Source organism: Maniola jurtina, chromosome 18, assembly GCF_905333055.1.
Source record: "Maniola jurtina chromosome 18, ilManJurt1.1, whole genome shotgun sequence".
In the NCBI taxonomy this organism is placed as follows: Eukaryota; Metazoa; Arthropoda; class Insecta; order Lepidoptera; family Nymphalidae; genus Maniola; species Maniola jurtina.
Window position 1 is genome coordinate 11,710,437 of NC_060046.1, and position 23,539 is coordinate 11,733,975.

The window sequence follows — 23,539 nt, forward strand, 5'->3', positions numbered from 1 at the left end:
ACATTCCACATCACTATTGTAATGTGTCAAACCGGCCATCATAGCGTGCCGCTAGTGTAGTTACGACACCCATTTGTCACTGCAAGTGCTTGCTTAAATTTAAACACCTAAGTATAGTCTAAGAGACAAATGAATATTTTTATACGGAACTAAAACATTGTAAAAACATCGTTATCGCCACTGAACATAAAGCAAAGTACATTTAGTTACGACTCTCATTTATCACTGCAAGCGCTGCTTAATTTTAAAGACTTGGGTAGTATAGGAGACAGACCACAGTTTCATAAAGGAACTAATAAAACACTTTAAAAAACATCGGTATCCCAACGGAACATTAAACAAAGTTAAAAATACGATATCTATATAATTTTAGACTGTTTTTAGATCTAGTTAATCCCCGACCCAAAAAGAGGGGTGTTATAAGTTTGACGTGTGTATCTGTGCATCGTATCTCCTAAACTAATGAACCGATTTTAATTTAGTTTTTTTTGTTTGAAAGGTGGCTTGATCGAGAGTGTTCTTAGCTATAATCCAAGAAAGTTCAGCCGTTTGAGTTATCAGCTCTATTCTAGTTACTGTAACCTTCACTTGTCGGGGGTGTTATAAATTTTTAATTTATACTTGTTTATTTTTTGTAAGCCCTTTTTTTAAGTTAATAGAAATAACACGTTCCTATAAAATGTTTTAAATCCAATCTTAACATTTTTTTTTTGTTCAAAAAATATACCTATTTAATAGAAATTATTAGAGTTCTAAAGTAGTTTTTAGGTTGTCGGTGCAAAATTAAACTCATCAAGTGGTAGCCTTTGCAAGCACTTGCGGCAGTAATATACGGTTTTATATATTTTCGGGATAAAATGTTATAAGGTCTAAAATAGAATCGTTTTGTTACTGATTCTGAACGAATAACTTTCAGATTTCTCATTAACAAATAATTACTTACGTTGTATGTAGAGATGTATTCGATCTAATGGACATCTTACCATCATCTCTTAGACTATAAGTGGTTCGCAATAAATCTAGACTCCTGAAACTGTTGCAAGGTGGTCAAAGTGAATAGCGCTAATTTTGGCGGTTAGCCAGAACTGGTTGTGGTTTAGAATTTACTCAGTGGATTGTAATAAAAGTTGGATAGAGGTTGGTAGAGTTATTCATGTTTATTGAGTTACTGAGGAACCAAAGTAACCACCACCGAGTAGAAAATAGACAAACCGACATAGCTCAAAGAGAAACAAGCCGTCATTATACATACTGAATTATGGGCAAATAATAGTTTTTGATTTATCGTGCAAACGTTGGAAAAAATACCCGATCACGGAATCCTCAGTGTGCCTGTCTGACTCGCACTTGGCCGGTTTTTTATTAATTGAAAATATTACAATAAAAGAAAGTTAGCCTTATCTAATTACTATACAAATCATGCTCGCGTGAAATGGTGCCAAGAATACTGGTTGTATTTCCGCGTTGGACAGCCAGGCTGATCAGAGAGGAGAAAAACTAATAAGTCATCGACTCCCGCCGCGAGGTTTTGCAGTATAATGAGCTCTCGGCAGACGGTGTTATAAAACATGAATATTTTTAATAAAATGTTGCGCTCCTTTATAATAATATGAATACCTAATATAATTTCCTGGCATCAACTTAGCAGAGAAAACATTAATAACATCTAGCTTTTTTTAGTTCCTAACTGCGGTTTTGCGCAAATGTATTTTTAGCTTGGAGTGCAACAGGGAGACGTAATCTCCCCGAAACTCTTTACTATTGCTTTGAAAGACGTCTTTAAGCTTCTGGATTGGAACGGACTTGGCATTAACGTCAACGGCAAGTGCATCACTCATCTTCGATTTGCCGATGACATAGTCATTATGACAAAGACTTTAGAAGATATACAATGCCCAATGACCTTAGCAGAGTTCCTCAACAGGTGGGCCTAAAAATGAACATGAGTAAAAATGAACATGAAAATCATGTCTGTTGCGGCGTAGATCGGAACGCTGACCGCGGGCGTGGGCCAACCTGATTGGTCCACGTAGCTGTGTCGTCGACTTTTTCAAAACGTCAATTCAAATTAAAATGGACATTCGACATTCGCTTTTCGTTTTATATAATATCATCGTTTTCAGAAATCGCATATTGTAATCGCTAATTAGTTTGATTAAACTAAAATATCAAAAGTTCTCTTTTTTCTTCAAATACCAAGCGCAAACATAAATTTGTGGACCTTCTGCACCGGATATATACGAAAACGCTGACTTCGAGACGCGCAGGATACGGTCAACCTATCCAGGAACCACCCAACCCGTTGCTTCACTTGGTTAATATAGTGCTGTTCCTTCGTAAACGTGCATGTGCAACCTGCTAGCTGCTATAAGGTAAGTACTCCCACGTAAGTACTTCCACTTTCCCAAAATGGCAAATCGCGACAAATCTCCGCAATTAAGGCTCAACGATGATAAGTTAGAACTACTCGTACGCGATCTAATTAAGAAACGTGGCACTCTCAAAGGTAGATTAACAAAATTTGGTACTTATATTAATAATTTTGATGCAAATGTTGTAACGCCTCAGAACAAAATAGATTTAAAGTTACGCATTGAAGGTGCCACGAATCTTTATCGTGAGTTCGATAGCATTCAGTCTAGGATAGAGGAATGTGTCAGCGAAACTGATCTCGATGATCAATTAACTCAGAGAGAGCAGTTCGAGGACTGCTACTATAGTATATTGTCGCAGGCTGAGTTATTATCAAATAGGTGTGGTAGCAGTAGCAGTAGTAAGGTCACAGCTTGTTCGAAAACATGCGGAAATAGTCAGTTACGATCTGTAAAATTACCTACCATAACTTTGCCATCCTTTGATGGGTCATACGAACACTGGCTGGAATTTCGGGATACATTTCAATCACTGATACACGATTCAGATGAAATTAACACCATCCAGAAATTCCACTACCTAAAGTCCTCCCTGAAGGGTTGTGCCGAGCTGGTTATTGACGCATTGGAGTTCACGTCTAGTAATTATTCTGTCGCCTGGGAACTCTTACTCGACCGGTATAATAACAACAGACTATTAATTCAAAATCACATAAAAACAATATTTAATATCCAACCATTGAGTAAAGAGTCCCCAGTGGCAATAAGAACACTTAGTGACACAATTTTAAAAAACATACGCGCATTAAAGATCCTAGGGGAGCCGGTAGACTCCTGGGATACACTTATTATTTTTATAATTGTGTCTAAGCTAGACAAAACAACGGAACGCGAGTGGGAACAGCATAAAGGCACTTTGATAACTAACAATAACGATTCCAAGTTAAAATTAAAGGTTGATGATTTAATTAACTTCCTAAAAAATCGGGCGGACATGCTCGAAACATTACATTCATCACAAATTAATAAAGAATCAAGATACACGAAAAACGATCGAATCAAATCATCCACAAAATGCAATGTTTCTAGCACTAAGCCGCACGAACGTCACTCCGCGCCTAAAAACTGTGTTATGTGCAATGGATCTCATCAACTTTACGCATGTTCACAATTCATTGACTCTAATTTGGAATCGAAATTGAAGTTTCTTCGCGATAGGAAATTATGCGAAAATTGCATGAAAAGTAGTAGCCATACTGCTGAATTTTGCAAATTTGGCGGTTGCCGTCGTTGTTTTAAGAAGCATAATTCCCTAATTCATCCTTCGGATGATTTAAATCATCCCCCGGATGATACGAAAACGATAGGTAACACTAACGGTTCCTTAGCAATGCACTCGTCATTCGATAATCGGCAACTGATGAACGGTGCTCGCGCAGCGTCGCTCCCGAGCGGCGCCGCGCCGCTCCTCAACCCCGCGGATGCAGTGTGCTATGCAAATAATGCACACAGTAACGATAAACGCACACATCGTTCTTTGCAACCGGTTTTGTTGTCCACCGCGCTAATCGAAGTACGAACTCGAAATAATGTTTATTTACTCGCAAATGCATTATTAGATAACGGAAGCGAACGCAGTTTCATAACCGAAGCCTTTAGTAAAAAACTAGGGGTAGAATTATTACAGTCCACTCACGAAATAAGAGGTGTAGGTAATTCAGTGACGCAATGCACGAAATCATGCGACATTGAGATTAAATCGCGCATATCTACCTACACTACTAAAATACATTGTTTCATATTGCCGCTAATTTCAAGTACGTTGCCCGCTGTACATTATGAACGCGCGAAGTTTCGTATACCTAATAGTTTACAGCTGGCAGACCCGCATTTTCTTGATTCTCGAAAAATTGATATTTTAATCGGCGCAGATATATTTTGGGAATTAATACACGAAGGTAATATAAGGTTACCTAACGGACCTTATTTACAAAATACGCATTTAGGCTGGATAATATCGGGACCTATCGTATTTAATACGCGCAACGATAGGCTTATTCAGTGTAATTTCACGCAATCGATAGACACGCAATTACGCCAATTCTGGGAGATCGAGGAGCTGCCTCGGGATCGGGATACGCGCACGGATGCTGAGCGTGCTTGCGAAGAACTGTTCACTCGTACTACGACGCGCAATGACGAGGGACGGTTTATTGTTAGCATACCTCTTAAGTCATCACCCGATCTTTTGGGCGAATCACTTCCACAGGCGGAACGACGCTTCCTAGCGTTAGAAAAGCGGTTAGAACGCGCGCCCGCTTACAAAAAATTATACGCAGATTTTCTTCATGAATATGAGAGCCTAGGTCATATGACTCGCGTTTCGACCTACGGAACCCCTCATTATTTTATGCCGCATCACGGCGTATTTCGCGAAAATCACTCGACTACTAAACTTAGAGTTGTTTACGATGCTGGGGCCGTTTCTAGCACGGGAATCAGCTATAATGACCTACAGTTGGTAGGCCCGCCTATCCAAGGCGACCTAATTTCAATCATATTGCGCTTCAGGCAACATCGGTACGTCGCATGCGCAGACATCGAAAAGATGTACCGACAGTGCCTTGTTGATGAAAAGCAGCGAGATCTTCAGCTGATTCTCTGGCGCGACGAACCTACGCAGCCACTCGGTGTCTATCGCCTCAACACGGTAACCTACGGAACCGCGTCCGCACCGTTTTTAAGTTGTCGCTGCCTAAAACAACTTGCATGCGAAGCAACCAATCCCGAAGTGTCGCGAATCATCAATGAAGATTTTTACGTCGACGACATGATCACGGGTTCTCACGACAAAGAAACATTATTAAAATTGTGCGAAGAAACAACCAAGACGTTGCAAGCTGGTTGTTTCCCACTACGCAAATGGATTTTCAATTTTACGTGTGAACCCAAGATGACGTCATCGTCGTGCGCTTCTAAGCAAATACTCGCGGTGAATACAAATCACAAAACATTAGGTATTGGTTGGCTTAATGACAGCGACGAATTTTATTTCAATACGGAATTTGAGTCTAATAATGAACCTATAACTAAACGCATAATTCTATCATACGCATCTCAAATTTTCGATCCACTGGGGATTTTAAGTCCGTTCATCTTGACTGCAAAAATGTTATTACAACAGTTGTGGTTATTAAAATTGGACTGGGACGACATCGTACCTACTGACATCGCGCGTCAGTGGAACCGGTTTCTCGCTTCGCTGTCGATCCTAAAAACGATACGCGTTCCTCGATACGTCATGGATATTGATCCTATATCTACCGATATGCATATTTTTAGCGACGCTTCTCAAACCGCGTACGGCGCGTGCGTTTATATAAGGACCGTAAGCGCTAATACGGTCAAAGTGCAATTGCTCTGTTCTAAAGGGAAGGTTGCACCGCTAAAAACCGTCAGCATCCCACGGTTAGAGCTTCTCGGTGCTCTAGTGGGCGCTCGCCTTTATAACAAAGTTCGCGATTCACTTCACTGCAACTTCGATCACGTAATATTTTGGACGGATTCGACAATTGTCTTAGGTTGGCTGCGCATGCCGCCACGATTGTTAAAAACGTTCGTTCAAAATAGGACGATAGAAATTCACGATTTGACGAAGGATCTCCCGTGGCGTCATGTAAGCGGGAAGGAGAACCCAGCTGATCTCGTTTCGCGTGGGGTGGTGAATCTCGAGGAGCTCTCTTCGTCTAATTTGTGGTGGGAAGGGCCAGCCTTCCTTCGTTACAGTGAATTTGACTGTGAAAACGTACCTCCCTTTTACACGCACGAAGGACAGTCAAATGACTTGCCTGAAATAAAGGGTAGTGACGTCACCGCGTTAGTAGCCCAGGATAGGTCGAGCTCTGAAGATGGATCTATTATCGATTTCCAACGATTCTCTCAGTTCGGCCGGCTGAGACGCTCAACTGCTTATGTTTTACGGTTTTTACATAATACGCGCAATAAACTTAATAAGCGGTCGGGCGTTCTTACCGTCGATGAGCTGAGAGAAGCCGACAACTTGTTGGTTAGGCTGTCTCAACTGGAATCTTTTCCAGTTGAGTACAAGTCAATAGCCAACAATCGCGCGCTAAAAAATAAACATAATTTAAGTAAATTAAATCTGTTTATTGATGACAATAAACTGTTGCGAGTTGGCGGCAGGTTGGACTATTCAGAGTTCGACTATAATAAAAAACACCCAATTTTACTGTCAGGCAAACATCATTTCACGCTTCTTCTTTTTCGCCAGGAACACAAATCCTTGCTACACGCAGCCCCGCAGGCGCTTCTTTTCCACCTTCGTGAATCTTGGTGGCCAATCGCAGGCAGAAATCTCGCTAGAAAGGTAGTTCATGACTGCGTGGTGTGTAAGCGCCTGCGAGGTCAAACACTTACCCCTCTGATGGGAAATCTTCCCAGCGAGAGGATTACACCCACTTTTCCGTTCTTTCGATGCGGCGTTGACTATGCCGGCCCAGTGTTCGTGTTGACCAGAAAAGGTAGGGGAGCTAAAACTACAAAGGCATACATTTGCATTTTCATATGCCTCGTTACGCGCGCTGTGCATTTAGAGCTGGTGAGTGATCTTACTACTAAAGCGTACTGTCTCACACTCAACCGCTTTGTCTCACGCAGGTCAAAACCCGCTGAAATGTGGTCTGATAATGGCCGCACCATGGTCGGACTTAAAAACGAATTCGCGCAATTTTTAGAACGCTGTAGTTCTGACATTATTGAATACGCAAATCAACAAAAAATTAAATTTAAATTCATAGTGCCGTATGCCAGCCACTTTGGTGGACTGTGGGAACGTGGAGTACAGTCGTGCAAGTACCACCTTCGCCGCGTGGTCGGTAACGCGCATCTCACATACGAAGAGTTCAGCACAGTATTAGCACAAGTTGAAGCTGTCCTGAATTCTCGTCCCCTCTCCCCAATGTCTTCCGATCCTAACGACTTCCTTCCTCTTAGTCCTGCTCATTTCCTGGTTGGCCGTACGCTCACCGCACCTGCCTACGACAACCTGGTGGAGACGCCCACGCATAGACTCGATCGGTACCGGAGGGTTGAGCAAATTCGACAACACTTTTGGAGACGCTGGTCGAAAGAATACGTATCCGAGCTGCAAACACGGACGAAGTGGAGACAAAACACGCAAGACCTTAAACCCAACACTATGGTCATCATCAAAGAGGACAACTTCCCGCCGTTGAAATGGCATCTCGGACGAGTCATCAGAAACATACCTGGGAAGGATGGAATCTCAAGAGTCGCAGAAATACAAACTGCATCCGGGCTTGTGAGGCGAGCTTATGCGAAGATCTGCCCATTAGTCGACCCTGATGAGGACAGTCTTGGAAGCCAAGAGTTCCAAGGCCGGGGGCATGTTGCGGCGTAGATCGGAACGCTGACCGCGGGCGTGGGCCAACCTGATTGGTCCACGTAGCTGTGTCGTCGACTTTTTCAAAACGTCAATTCAAATTAAAATGGACATTCGACATTCGCTTTTCGTTTTATATAATATCATCGTTTTCAGAAATCGCATATTGTAATCGCTAATTAGTTTGATTAAACTAAAATATCAAAAGTTCTCTTTTTTCTTCAAATACCAAGCGCAAACAATGTCTAAATGTCCCATTCAGTAATCGTCGAAACGTAGTCGTCTAGATAGATGTAGGTATAGATACGCGACAGGTTGAGATGGCAACCGGAGTGGAGACACCATGCACATCCGCACAGCCCCCGCGCTAATCCGCTGCTGAAGATGTGCGGGTTTGCGGGGCGACCCCCCCCGCTTCATACCCCGATTTCCCCTTTCAGCCTGTCGTGTGCCTATAGATAGGTCCAATTTTAAAAACATTTTTTTTTAAAAACTTGACAATTTTTTGAAGTTTCAGATATTCTACCCAAGCATAGGAGTGTGAGTCAGTAGGTATTTCACGTTCATATGACACTTTCTGGCGGAATTTCACGCGGACTTTTCCGTTTCCGATTTTCCGCGTTTCAATTTCTTGAAAGCACTGGCTTACGTCGTTCTCTCTGGATCCTATAATTTTCTATGTTCAAGAATAACTTCAGCTTCGAGCAGGAGTGTTCGAAAACTTGATAGGTACGGATTAGTGAATAATTCAACAGATAAGCCTCAGTGCGAGGTGCTGCCTACCGCGGGATAGAACTTACTCCGTAGATTAACTACACAAAACCTACATTTTATAAATATTGTATTTCACTTAGCTCACAAGGGTGTGCGCAAGCATTACATATTATGTTTACCCTACGAGAGAAAACCTTTTTTTTTTATTCAGATACAATGTCAGCCATTGACTGCAATCTCACCTGGTGGTAAGTGATGATGCAGTCTAAGATGGAAGCGGGCTTACCTGGAAGGGTATGGCAGTTTTTATTAAACCCATATCCCTTTGGTTTCTAACGCTAAATCGCTTGGGGGCACGGCTATGGCGATAGGGTGGTAACAATAAAATACTAAAGCCCTGCTAGGAATCGAATCCGACACCTACGCTTAGCGCTTACCTCTGCGCCGGGGAGGTCTTCAAACCTACAGACAATTTTATGCACAAGACCATAAAAAGCAGTGTTATTCTGCTTTTAAACCTAACAAAATATACATGGACCTTAAAATCTTTTAAATTTTTTCTAATAACATAGGGAGTAAAACTTTCATCTGCCATTTAAATGCTATGCATTTAATTCGCGCATAATACCTGTTACTGATGAAACTAGTCCAGATACAACTTATACCAGGAATAGAACTAATACGTGCATTGTAGTACATAAATTGCTGGAACCCAACTCAATTATCGATGGAACGTAGTACAATATTTCAAGCAATGCCCGTACTTCATTTAAATGAGAAAAGTTGGAACAATTTGACTCGGAGCTGCCTTAATGGCCACGACTTTTAATTTCACGCAAATTTCTCCGCAATAAAAGCATTTTGTTGTGAGTAGTTCGTAACTTACTGCGTTGTAAAGTAATTGGTTTCTGTTGGAAGTTTGGTTTATGGTTGGGAAGTTTGCCCATCTAACTCTATATAATCATCATATACATCACATCACACTAATATTATAAAGGCGAAAGTTTGTGTGTATGTGTGTACGTGTGTGTGTGTGTATGTTTGTTACTCCTTCACGCAAAAACCACTTAACGGATTTGGTTGAAATAATAGATAATATCCTGGATTAGCACATAGGTTACTTTTTATCCCGAAAAATCAAAGAGTTCCCACGGGATTTTGAAAAACCTAAATCCACGCGGACGATGTCGCGGGCGTCAGCTAGTCGATGTATATAATACAAGCTGATTCCCGCAACTTCGTTCGCGTGGATGTAGGTTTTTTAAAAATCCCGTGGGAACTCTTTGATATTCCGGGATAAAAAGTAGCCTATATGCTAATCCAGTATGTAATCTATCTACATTCTACATTTAAGCCCAATCCGTCCAGTAGTTTTTGCGTGAAGGAGTAACAAACATACACACACACACACACACACATACAAACTTTCGCCTTTATAATATTAGTCTGATAGTGTGATTCCACTTACTGCTTCGTTGGTCTAGTTATTACAAGAAAAAATTCAAAACTACATACAAAAGGGTTAGGGACATTATTATGTAGATAACAGGTACATAGCTGTGCTAAAATAGTTTAAGAACTTTGATTAAATAAATTCAATTATTTGATTTATTGCAATTGCATCGCAATGATACGGAAACCTTTCGCACTTGACCGATTTTTTCGATGTAGGTATCTGCTAAAAGTCTTCCTTTCACCAGATAGGAACTAAGTAGGTACAATAATAATAATGTACCCTGGGCAGCATTTTTACAGGACACAAAAAGGAGTGTAATGTTTTCAGAGTTCATGTAAGTATATGGTATTGTATGTGAGTTTCTTTATTCCACCATAACTTCTTAATGACTAAACAGGATGAAATGATATCGTTAGAGTCCTTCAAGCCAAGAGCGAATAGGCATCTTCTAGGCAAGCGCGCTCCATCTTAGGCTGCATCATCACTTGCCACCAGGTCTGATTGCAGCCAAATGCTAGTCTATAAATTAAAAAAAATTGACAATCAAAAAGTGACCAATGGACTATAATCAGGGGCCTTTCTACGAGCAGTAGGTAATGTTTTTAACCCCCGACCCAAAAAGAGGGGTGTTATAAGTTTGACGTGTGTATCTGTGTATCTGTTTGTGGCATTGTAGCTCTTAAATTAATGAACCGATTTTAATTTAGTTTATTTTGAAAGGTGTCTCGATCGAGAGTTTTCTTAGCTATAATCCAAGAAAATCGGTTCAGCCGTTTGAAAGTTATCAGCTTTTTTCTAGTTACTGTAACCTTCTCTTGTCGGGGGTGTTATAATTTTCACTTGTTTTGACATTTTCACATAAGTTTTGTATGAAAATGCCAAAACAATATTGGAACATTTTTACTGTAAGCGGTAGTAGGTAGTAGTAGGGCCCCAAAAAGTGTACTTTGAATAAATGATTTAACTTTGACTTCATATCTTAGCGGATCCTTTAATGTTCATGGATATTAAAGCAGCGTGTGGTGGAGCTATAGATCACAGATATCTGCCATTGATACTTGCTAAACGAGTTATTACACCCATAAAACACAATTTGGCCACATATTCAATAAAATCTGTGCTCTCTGGGGCACTATAATACTCCATTTTGTGATTTGAAAACTTTTTACTCATACTTTCTTGCTTTACCACCTTTTAGCTTGGCTTTACTCTAAGAATTTCCGAAAGTTCTTTCTGAGTGGGCTGGGCATCTAGGTATATTACAATTTTTTTTATAATCTTTTATAACAAAATTTCACAATCAATTTTGGACTTGCCTTTACACAAGTTTTAAAAATCTATTAAAAATATGCTCCTGAAAAAAGCATATTATACAATTGAAGATTATGTAAATGATAAAAGAGCGTGGATTTGACCTGCAGCTCGCTCCAGCAATGCGTGGGACTTCAATCTCTTTTATACATGGCATAATATTGTTATATTAAATCTTTGGAAAGAGTAACCGCCGAGTGTCTTGCTGGTTCTTCTCGGTAGGAAAGGCATTCCGAACTAGTGGTAGATGCATTTGACGATTCAAAGTACCTACTTGTAAAAGTTTAATTGAATGACAATGATTTTTATTTATTTATTTACAGAAAAAACCTACCTACATATTAAAAAACCTTAAGTTTCTAGTTACAGTGGTTTAAACCTGGCTGCATGTTGCACTATACAGATTTGTTTGGTTTAGCTAATTATAGCCAATTAAGCTTTTGGTTCCTTATATCATGGACTCTCGCAAAAATAACGCCTGCTTTTATACTACAGTAAACAAAAAGGTGAAAAGGCAGTTTTCCCTGAACGCGTATATATAAAAACACCTCCGCAGCTCCGGCCAGATGACAGTAATGGGCCATAACGATCATTATTACCTGAATGTGTTCGCTCTAACAGGGGATGAATGTGACCTATATCTTCACGGTCATTTACAAACTACGACGTGGTGTGTCCTAATAAAATACATAAAAAACCAAAAACACTAAAAAGTAGAAAGTAATTTTTGTTTAGCTACACATGTAATGTACCTAGGTATGAAGTCGAGCGAGCATATTAAAACAAAATTAGAAATCCAAGAGTGAAGCTCGCCCGACTTCATACCTAGGTACATTACATGTGTAGCTAAACAAAAATTATTTTCTACTTTTTAGTGTTTTTGGTTTTTGAAGTCGGTTTTATTTTTCTTTTGAAAATTTTTTATTTCACAATTTTTAGTGGCCCCACTGTACTATAATATGCTATGCCCAGTTAAAACCCTACTGTTTACTAAGCTATTACAGTGATCGCGAGCAATTTGCTCTTATCCATTGAGGAGTTCTGTTCTCCATCTCCGAAGATATTCATCAGATCTTCACCAAATTTATATGGAACCACCTGCACAGTATACCCTTTCAAACAAAAAAAAAATTCCAAATCGGTCCAGGGCTCTTTGAGTAATCGGGGAACATACATAAAAAAAAAAAAAAAAAGATCCCGACGAATTGAGAACCTCCTCCTTTTTTGGAAGTCGGTTAATAAAAGGTAAAGGTCACTAACTGACTGACTGACTGATCTATCAACGCACAGCTCTAACTACTGGACGGATCGGGCTGAAATGGGACATGAAGAGATACTTAAAATGAAGATAGCTATTATGACGTACCTAGAAACCAGCTAAAACAGGATTTTTGAAACTTCAATCCCGGATGTAAAATAAAGGTTTGAAAGTGTAGTCTAAGTGGACGGAGTCGCAGGCATGACCTAGTCTTGTAACTATATAAAAGTAAAATATGACTGACTGACTGATCTATCAACGCACAGCCCAAACTACTGGTCAGATCGGGATGAAATTTGACAAGCTAATAAAGAATATGACGTAGACATCCGGTAAGAAAGGATTCCTGCAAATTCAACCCCTAAAGGGGTAAAATAGGAGTTTGGAATTTGTGTAGTTCACGCGGACGGAGTCGCAGGTATAACCTAGTCTTGTAACTATAGAAAAGTAAAATATGACTGACTGACTGATAGATATCAACGCACAGCCCAAACTACTAGACAGATCAGGCTGTTTTTGTCAAGCTGGTAAAGAATATGACGTAGACATCCGCTAAGAGGAATTCCTGCAAATTCAACCCCTAAAGGGGTAAAATAGGAGTTTGGTGTAGTTCACGCGGACGAAGTCGGAAAATGTAACAAGAGATGAATGTGACCTATTTCTTCGCGGTCATTTACAAACTGCGACGTGAGGTGTTCAGGCTAGTAAAGCTGACGCGAAAATCAAGGATAATGTGTTTTTTCGGCTTTCTCGCACCCAATTTCCGTTATGACACTCATATTACTTTTATCTATTGTCTAAATCTATTTTTTCGAAGCTTATGCCTTGAAAGCTGGACACTGACAGTTCACCTCGTCCACAAATTAACAAGTGTTAATTAAAAATTTATAACACCCCCGACAAGTGAAGGTTACAGTAACTAGAAAAGAGCTGATAACTTTCAAACGGCTGAACCGATTTTTTTTGGATTATAGCTAAGAACACTCTCGATCAAGCCACCTTTCAAACAAAAAAAACTAAATTAAAATCGGTTCATTAGTTTAGGAGCTACGATGCAACAGACAGATACACAGATACACACGTCAAACTTATAACACCCCTCTTTTTGGGTCGGGGGTTAAAAATTGCTATGGAGCAAACTGTATTGGGTAGGTATATCTCTTTCAGGTATAAAATCTGGGACAAGAAAACTCATAGCAGAACAAGAGTAATCAATATTCAAAGGATTAGCATGCTGCAGTGAGAAGTGGGGTGATTTGATTACTCAATGATCAATATGAATGTAGGAAGTCATAATATGGTTTTGGACTAAAGTAATAAAATGATGTGATTTGTTTGTATAGCGGTAGTTTATGGGGTCTAGAATTAATTATAATGAAAATAATTTACACTATTTACATTTACACTAATATTATAAAGGCGAAAGTTTGTGTACTACTACTGCTACTTTTTATCCCGGAAAATCAATGAGTTCCCACGGGATATCAAAAACCCTAAATCCACGCGGGCGAAGTCGCGGGCATATGCTAGTTTAAAAATAATTTAGATTTTTCGAAAAAAAAAAAACATTTTCCTTGTCGATTTTCTCTTAAAATATCTTGTATTTTTCTTAACTGACTAAATAATTTGGTTTCCAAAATTTATATTCAATACGGATGCCATAATAAAGCCTATATTTTACATGCTGTCAAATAGCCTATTATTTAGTTTGTCCATTATGTTCCTATCTACAATTTACTGACACATTATTACGATAATAGTTTAATCGAGTGAGGGCCTAGACACGAGTATATTATCGATTTTACAGCCAATGAGCCGTGTCGATGCGTGACAAGGTAATAGCACGGAATAGTATAAGCTTAGTGCGTAACTACAATGTAGGTTAGTATGTAGGTTCTACGCTTGAGGGGAAAAGGGACTAACCTTATAGATACATAGATAGATAGATGTTTTGCGTATTATACAAATCAACATGAAGGTACGTCATCATCACGTTCAGTTTTTTTAGGGAAAAACGGAACCCTTATAGGATCACTTTGTTGTCTGTCTGTCTGTCCGTCCGTCCGTCCGTCGTGTCTGTCAAGAAAGCCTATAGGGTACTTCCCGCTGACCTAGAATCATAAAATTTGGCAGGTAGGTACGAGTAGGTCTTATAGCACAAGTAAAGGAATAAATCTGAAAACCGTGAATTTGTACACTTTTTTGAATGTGGTTACATCACAGAAAAAAAATGTGTTTTAATTTTCAAACTAAGATATATTTCATATGATACCAAGTGGGGTATCATATGAAAGGGCTTTACTTGTACATTCTAAAACAGATTTTTGTTTATTTTTAAGCATAATACTCATAATACTTATCGTTTTTGACTTATCGTGCAAAATGTCGGAAAAATACCAGAGTACGGAACCCTCGGTGCGCGAGTTCGACTCGCACTTGGCCGGTTTTTTTGTGTTGACAGCAGTACTATACTAACATTACAATCTAGCCTACGAACGTAGCTAATAAGCAATATGTTCTTATCCCTATCAGTCCATTAAATTATCTTAGTTTATAGTTAAGCGTTAAGAGTTTATTAAGCTAGCCACCAGGTAATTATATCTGTGAAGCATCGTGCATAGTATGAGTATTTCGAAATTCTGATTATTCTCCGAGGGCGTTGCCAAAGAGATAAGCAGTTTTTCATCCCAAGAAACAAAATTACATTGTTATAATACGTTTTTAATGTGATGATAATCTTTGAGCACAATTTATCTGTCAAGGCGAGATAAAAATGCTTTTGTTTACGTTTGAATGTGGAACATGGCTTAGTTCCGGTATTATGAGTCGATTGAGCTGGGAAAACAAAGTTGGTCCAAGTCGGTAATCGGATGGGTGACTTTGGCCTTTTCGTTTCCATTGTCCTTCAAAGAGCACCTTGGTGCCGTTTATTATCACTAACTCTGGTAATACTCGTTATCATACTCTTTTTAGAGTTCCGTACCTCGAAAGGAAAAACGGAACCCTTAAAGGATCACTTCATTGTTTGTATGTCCGTCTGTCGTGTCTGTCAAGAAAACCTACTTACCGGTGACCTAGATTCATAAAATTTGGCAAGTAGTTAGGTCTTATAGTACAAGTAAGGAAAAAATTAGAAAACCGTGAATTTGTAGTTACATTACAAAAAAAAATGTGTACATGAACGAATAATTAGTATTATCAATTTTTATAGTAAGATAACTATACCAAATGGGGTATCATATGAAAGAGCTTTACTTGTACATTCTAAAACTTCCCAAATGTCCCCTGCCGGGAATTGAACCCAGAACCTCCCGCTGATAATGCCACAGCTATCACCACTGCGCCAGAGAGGCCGTCGAATAAAGAAAGGTAGGTAAGGGTGAAAAATTTAAATGTAAAAATGTGGAAGAGACAACCATGAAGACGTCAAAATTATTTTCCTAGTTATTGAAAACTACAAGTTTGGTACATAACTACGTTGTTCGATACTTACTAACATTATTACATTGGATCTTTGTTCTACAAAGAGCAGACATAAGACCCATTAGACAGAGCTTTCTATAAGTAGAGATCAATTGTGGCATGTTTTGCCACGTCGGCACTTTGTAGTTGGCCATTTCTGAGTAAAGTACGACTCAGACTAGCACGCGCACCCTCAGCGGCGCGGATGCATGCGAATGCGACGGCATCCATCCTTCAGGATTCACATCCTCGCGTGTTCCACAGAATCAGTCAATAACGCCTGATGAGTGGTGACATAAACATTATTGTGATAAGTACCTACTTTCGTTTATTTATTGATGACCGTGCACGCAACGCTATCCGAATGCACATTTTTTTATTAATTCTGATACAAGCCCTTGACTGCAATCTCACCTGGTGGTAAGTGATAATGCAGCCTAACATGAAAGCGGGCTAGCCTAGAAGGGGTATGGCAGTTCATACCCATACTCCTATGGTTTCTACACGGCATCGTAGCAGAACGCTAAATTGCTTGGCGGCACGGCTTTGTCGGTAGAGTGGTAACTAGCCACGGCCGAAGCCTCCCACCAGACCAGACCAGAAAAGAAATTATATAATTCCAAATCCCTGTCGGGAATCGAACTCGGGAGCTTCCACTAATAAGACCAGCCGTCGCGAATCGCGACTCCTAGAAACGTAGCGAACTGCGTTCCGCGGAATGCACATGCAGCCACAAGCATTCTGTCACAAGCAAATATAAACTTTAACTATTCAATGATACATTTCAATTTCCTTTAATGCATTGTGATTTACGCTCCACAGCGCGGCAATGCGGTGCGTTTAGTCTGAATCGTCCCTTACGCTCTCGCCGTTGAAACGTTTTCAGGAAAATCTTGTAACCGTGAGAATACTGAACAACTGCTGACCAGTATTTCTTTGAACGATAGCGTTTTATTGAGTGAATGGGTCGGACCCATGGACTCATAAATAAGGTAACAGGAATGGTTTTTTTGCAAGATAGGCTTGCGATCGACGACAATCATCAGTACGCATATTATAAACGCAAAAGTGTGTTTGTTTATTGGTTTGTCCTTCAATCAAAGGAGCAATGGATCGACGTAATTGACGTCACAAGGCGTAAACGAATTTTTTTTTTCAAGTTTTTAACATAAAAATAGGGTAATTCTGCGGGCAAATTTCTTCTCCAGCCACCTAAAAAAATCCGGAAGAAACATAAATTTTTAACTGTCGGTATAGTTTGCCAAATCTTTGAAAAAATTAACGTTATTTACCGTTACCATAAATAATGTTACCTATTTATTGTTTCAGTACCACAAACTTTTATGGATCTGGCAAAGGAATAGCAAGTATGAAATTTAAAGAAACACTACCGAAATAACCTTAGGTATTTAAATTATTTTGCCGAATTGGCTTGAACCTTTCCAAATAGCTTTCGGGCCTCGGCAAACAAACTTGGACTCGTTTTATAGATTTTATAATCGGTCAATGCTGGAGCAACTCCAAGCAAACTGTTGGGGCGTTTGGTACAAGCCATGAGAGACGTCTTAAACCATTTTGACAATTCTATCATTTTATTCACTGACTCAGCTTCACTCGAGCGGAATTTTTGACAATCGATAGAATGACCTTTACGAAAATTCTGAAATACGCTGTTTTTAATTTTTAACCGAAAGCCCAATTAACGATTTTACATTCCTATTTGAAGAATGTTGAACTTTCATACAAACTTTCATCCCTGTTTACTCATTTTAGAATCGAATTTCCTAAAATCCATTTTATGAGCGCCTACCTTATAAAAAGAGCTCACTATAGTGCGTACCTTTTGAGATCTCACTCACCATTTAGCTCTATGTGTCAAAACTACAGTCTACCTTTAAATTAAGGACTAAAATCGTACTGTTGGCATGACAGTTGACACAAAGCTAAAATGGCAGGAGAGATCCCAAAATCATTATATCAACATTAAGCCTTCTTATTATTATTATTCTTATTATTATTAGTATTCTTGCCACCATTCCACGCGGGCATGATTTATATAGTAATTAGATAAGGCTAGCATTAAGTTTTTTGTAAAAATTTCATGTACTTACCTAATAAATAAAATATATACTCAGTTTAAAAAAAAAAACATTAAGCATTGTAATATCAACATTTTCAAGTTTCTAAAGCCAGGCACTTTCTAATTTTTAGACTGTACGTTATAGATCAATCAGTCGAAACAAGTCTTTTATAATATTTAAGAGTAGCATTTTTTGAGTTATGCACAAGCTGTGATAGCCTAGTGGTTAGAACGTCCGCCTCCTAATCGGAGGTCGGGGGTTCGATCCCGGGCACGCAGCAATAACTTTTCAGTTATGTGCGTTTTAAGCAATTAAATATTACTTGCTTTAACGGTGAAGGAAAACATCGCGAGAAAACCTGCATGCCTTCCATGTTCTCAAAGGTGTGTGAAGTATGCCAATCCGCATTGGGCCAGCCTGGCAGACTATGGCCTAAACCCTTCTCATTCTGAGAGGAGACCCATACTCAGTAGTGGGGCGGAAATGGGTTGATCATGATGATGATTGATGATTTTTTAAGTTTGCACTAAAAATTTGGCAAACACCGTATAAACACGCTCGTTTCGAATCTTACATTACGATACAGATTTAGGTCTGTCGCCAACTTTAACTTGCGCCACACATCCATTCAACGTTTTCTTTTGCCAAGAGGGTGAAAACTTTTGTCAGGGTTCCTGCGAGAGGTTGTATATTTTGTTTCCCGCATTCTGACGCGAATTTAATTTTTGTATTGCTTTTATTACCTTTAGGTTTGTCCGTTGTCATCTTTAAAGTTAAGGTATCTGTTTATTTTATACAGCTTTATTAAAACACCGAGCTACTTACAAATAAGGCTTTTATTACGGTACTTTTAGGGCTATGTTTTATTGGCACGCTGTGGAAACATTGACGTGAAAATGACCTTGACCTTTTAAGCCTGAATTAAATTCTGTCATGCCTATTACACGAAACACGGTCGTGTTAAAGGTATGCAACGTTCATTGGTCATAATAATAAGAATCTCGATAGCTCAACGGTTCAAAAGTGGACTGAAATCCGAAAGGTAGCCGGTTCGAACCTGAAAACGGTTAAAAGCTCTATCAAAATCTTAAGTTTATTTGTCAGATTCAGCATGTTGAAAATTTGTCCCAAATGAATGTCACCTTTTCTTACATGACTTTAACTTACATAATGTAATAAAAGTCGACGAGTTACAATGAAGTATCCGACGTGTTTCTGCCCTGATGAGGCAATTAATCAAGCCAAGGACAAGCAACACACTAACGAGCACTGGGAAACGTTGCTAGACCAAGAGACCACAGCTTAAAGTACTCTATGTCGAATACATGACTTACCTAATATTAAGTGTTAGTTACGTCACAACGATGTGTTTCTGCCCAGATGAGGCAATTAATCAATCCAAGGACAAGCTATACACTAACGAGCACTGGGAAACGTTGCCAGACCAAGAGACCACAGCTTAAAGTACTCTATGTCGAATACATGACTTACCTAATATTAAGTGTTAGTTACGTCACAACGACGTGTTTCTGCCCAGATGAGGCAATTAATCAAGCCAAGGAAAAGCTATACACTAACGAACACTGGGAAACGTTGCCAGACCAAGAGACCACAGCTTAAAGTACTCTATGTCGAATACATGACTTACCTAATATTAAGTGTTAGTTACGTCACAACGACGTGTTTCTGCCCAGATGAGGCAATTAATCAAGCCAAGGACAAGCTATACACTAACGAGCACTGGGAAACGTTGCCAGACCAAGAGACCACAGCTTAAAGTACTCTATGTCGAATACATGACTTACCTAATATTAAGTGTTAGTTACGTCACAACGACGTGTTTCTGCCCAGATGAGGCAATTAATCAAGCCAAGGACAAGCTATACACTAACGAGCACTGGGAAACGTTGCTAGACCAAGAGACCACCGCAAAAACTAATGCATGCGTAGACGTACATCAAGTACTTTCAAGTACAAGAAACACTGGACAAAATAAAGATTGAAAAAAAATCGTAATGAAGTCGAAGAATCCAATCCATCAAACTGCATTAATTCACAGCTGACATGGCTGAATTTGTTAGTTTTGTTTCAGCGAAGAAGAGTGTCTGGAAGAAATTGCTACTTAGTGATAAGGTCGCTTTTTTGTATCTACATTTTAAGTTTTATTTTTTTGTAATCTGTTATTTGTGTTTTGTAGTGCAATAAAGTATATACATACATTTATACTTTCCTTATTATACTCCGCATTCCTCGCCCAACCATCCCGCCTCCTCCTTCAGGTAATTCAAAATTCAAAAAAAAAACAAATATTTTATTCAATTAAACTTTTACAAGTGATTTTGAATCGTCAAAATAAGCTATCACTAGTTCGGAATGCCGTTCCTACCGAGAAGAACCAGCAAGAAACTCGGCGGTTGCTCTTTTCAAGTATCCAATTTACATTATAATATGCCATACATACATAATAATCAGTCCAAGGGGTTGGATATAGTCCTACACTGTGCCCTACTTTTTGCGGTACATGGTCTGCCGATTCTGCGATAGACATAACTTGCTCGCTGCCACTTCTGCGGCATGCTACAAACTAGAAACATTATTTGCAACATGCAGTAGTCTATAGTTGTTTGCCGAAACAACTTCGTGCTGTAGAACTGGAATATAACGATACGAAAGTCTATCGAAGATTTTTGTTTTTCTTATTATTAGAATATGTAGCCCTGTGGCATGCTTTAATGTTACGCTGGTTACTCTGGCGTAAAACGGCCTTTAGTGAATATTTTCGGTATATTTTTGGTCACTGTCTCTTAAACTATACTTATCTACGTCCTTTCGTATAGCTACGGAGAGATTTAATAAGAGACGATGCCAGTCTTCCTTATAAGTTGCGGTATCTAGAGCTACAACATGACTAGTAAACAAAGAACTGACTAAGTTTATTAATACCTACTTAGTTAGTTAGTTAGTTGTGTGAAAAACAAAAAAATCACTACATTAGCGCAAGATGTGTGAGCTACATTTTTCTACTTAATGGTTTTCTCAAAGGACCCACGGCCGTGCCTTGCCAGTCTACCGGTAAAGCCGTGCCGCCAAACGATTTAGCGTTCCGGTAAGATGCCCCTTCCTGGTTAGACCGCTTCCATCTTACTGCATCATCACTTACCACCAGGTGAGACTGCAGTCAAGGGCTAACTTGTATCTGAATAAAAAACCCTCTCTTCCTCTCAACCTCTAACTTTTCAGAGTTGTGTGTGTTTTAAGCAATTAAAAAGGAAAACATCTTGAGAAAACCTGCATGCCTGAGAGTTCTTCATAATCTTCTCAAAGATGTGTGAAGTCTGCCAATCTACGTTTGGCCAGCGTGGTGAACTACGGCCAAACCCTTCTCATTGTAAGAGGAGACCCTTGCTCAGTAGTGAAGAGAACCAGCGATAGATTGACGATGACGATTATACAAAATGCTGTGCACTTGAATACCTTAGTCCCAAGCAAATAAGCAACGCAAAAAAAAGCAAAAATGCTCATAAAACCAAAAACTCAACTAAAGTGCAATGATTCATGGATACAGCTTTACGACCACACAGCGGAGTATGAATGAAAACTCAGGAATTAAAAGAGATAAAGTGCTTTTAAAAAGTTCGTTACATTCCACATTTTCACCTGAAAACAAACCAGCGAAAAACTTCATCGCTTTTCTTATTTTAATTCCACAAAATTTAGCCAGAATTTTTTCAAAAGCTTTTAACGTGTTTTCATTTCTTATTCGTTTCAATAACAATAATGTTATTTGTATTGATACTAATGCGAATATTACAATCGATATTATCGACATCGATTTGTTTTATTTTTAATTCAGATACAAGTAAGCCCTTGACTGCAATCTCACCTGGTGGTAAGTGATGATGCAGTCTAAAATGGAAGCGGGCTAACCTGGAAGGTGTATGGAAGTTTATATTAAACCCATACTTTGATTTCTTTCTACACGGCATCGTACCAGAACGGCAAATCGCTTGGCGGCACGGCTTTGCCGGTAGGGTGGTAACTAGCCACGGCTGAAGCCTCCCACCAGACCAAAAAAATACCTACGTACCTACTTAATATTTAAGTTAGGTATTTTACGCAGGAAGAAATAAGTTTATACCTAATCTTTTCAATTTTTCAACCACATACAAAATTCCTGATTGAACAATTTCATCACAATATGTAATCTCGCTCGCGTAACTCTATCTCTTATGAGAGAAAGAAATTCTTCTTAAATCTTACCAGGATGGTATACTTTGAGGTCAATTATACCAATAAATAAACTAGGTGATTTTCATCATTTTCAATAGGTACAAAAACTATCCAAAGTGAAAATGGACCAAGTTGGAAAATAAAGGTTAAACTTTAGTCGAATTCGCCAATAAAATAAAATAACTAAACCACACAATATTATTAAGTACTCTTCCAGGTGGTACTTTTCCACCTACAGTTAGTTAATTGCTACCGAATTGTAACTCCCAAAGCCACATCGACTAATTAGCTACGTGTCAAATAAGATACTTAATTGCCTTTATTTCACGAACAAAGAGATTTGTAATTGCTTTTCGAAAATGGCGGGCAATTAGTGTGAAGGCTGTACCCGGGAATTGTATAATAAAGCAGTGGAAACGAAGTCTATTACTCGACAATGTGTCCATTGAGAAAACTTTTAGAATATCCGATCCGATAATAATATGGCGTCAGATCCTGGAATCAGAACCTTGAAAGCGATTGTTTTGAACTTACACCTATGCTCATATATGGATAAACCAGCTCAAGACGCGCACCGATGGTTCCTTCCGCACTCGGGTATTTTTTCCGACATTTTGATAGATCAAAGACTATTGTGCTTAAAAATAAATGAAAATCTGTTTTATAATGTACAAGTAAAACCCTTTCATATGATACCCCACTTGATATAGTTATCTTACTTTGAAAATTGAAACACATTTTAATATTTTTATCTATCTATGATGTAACCACAAATTCACGGTTTCCGGATTTATTCCTTTATTTATGCTATAAGGGCTAAGTACCTGCCTTTCATAACTCTAGGTTAACGGGAAGTACCCTATAGGTTTTCTTGACAGACACGACAGATGGGCAGACGGACAGACGGACGGACAGACAGACAGACAAACAACAAAGCGAGCCTATAAGGGTTCCGTTTTGGCTTTTGAGATACGGAACCCTAAAAACGATAGACGTTGGGGTCCCAAGGTTCCAGGAATGACGAACTCATTCCGAAAAGCGCAACGTTAGAAGATCTTCCACTAGGTGGGCAGACGACATAAGGAGTCGCAAAGAGGGTAGCGCAGGACTGTGGCATGTGGAAGTCTCTACAAGAGATCTATGTCCTTATAAACGTCTGTCAATTGCTAATGATGATAGTGATAATGATTCAGTTGGTATGTTAACATGTAGAATTTTAGTCTTCACAGGTAT

At 39.1% G+C, this 23,539-nt stretch overlaps 1 protein-coding gene across 1 annotated transcript; it reads left to right on the forward strand.

The window, feature by feature from the left end:
* The first annotated feature begins 1,976 nt into the window (after window positions 1-1,976).
* LOC123874274 lies at window positions 1,977-8,024 on the forward strand. The gene is made up of 2 exons (XM_045919517.1): window positions 1,977-2,372; window positions 7,386-8,024. Exons 1-2 carry the CDS (start codon window positions 2,347-2,349, stop codon window positions 7,810-7,812), a joined length of 453 nt encoding a protein of 150 aa, XP_045775473.1. The 5' UTR covers window positions 1,977-2,346; the 3' UTR covers window positions 7,813-8,024.
* Window positions 8,025-23,539: the final 15,515 nt, after the last annotated feature.

What these genes read in the sequence shown, in the direction of transcription:
- LOC123874274 (XM_045919517.1), top strand. Translation starts at nt 2,347, where the DNA reads ATGTGCAACCTGCTAGCTGCTATAAG. An exon ending in AACCTGCTAGCTGCTATAAG is followed by an intron (nt 2,373 to 7,385) that starts GTAAGTACTCCC and finishes CCTTCCTCTTAG; the next exon opens with TCCTGCTCATTTCCTGGTTG.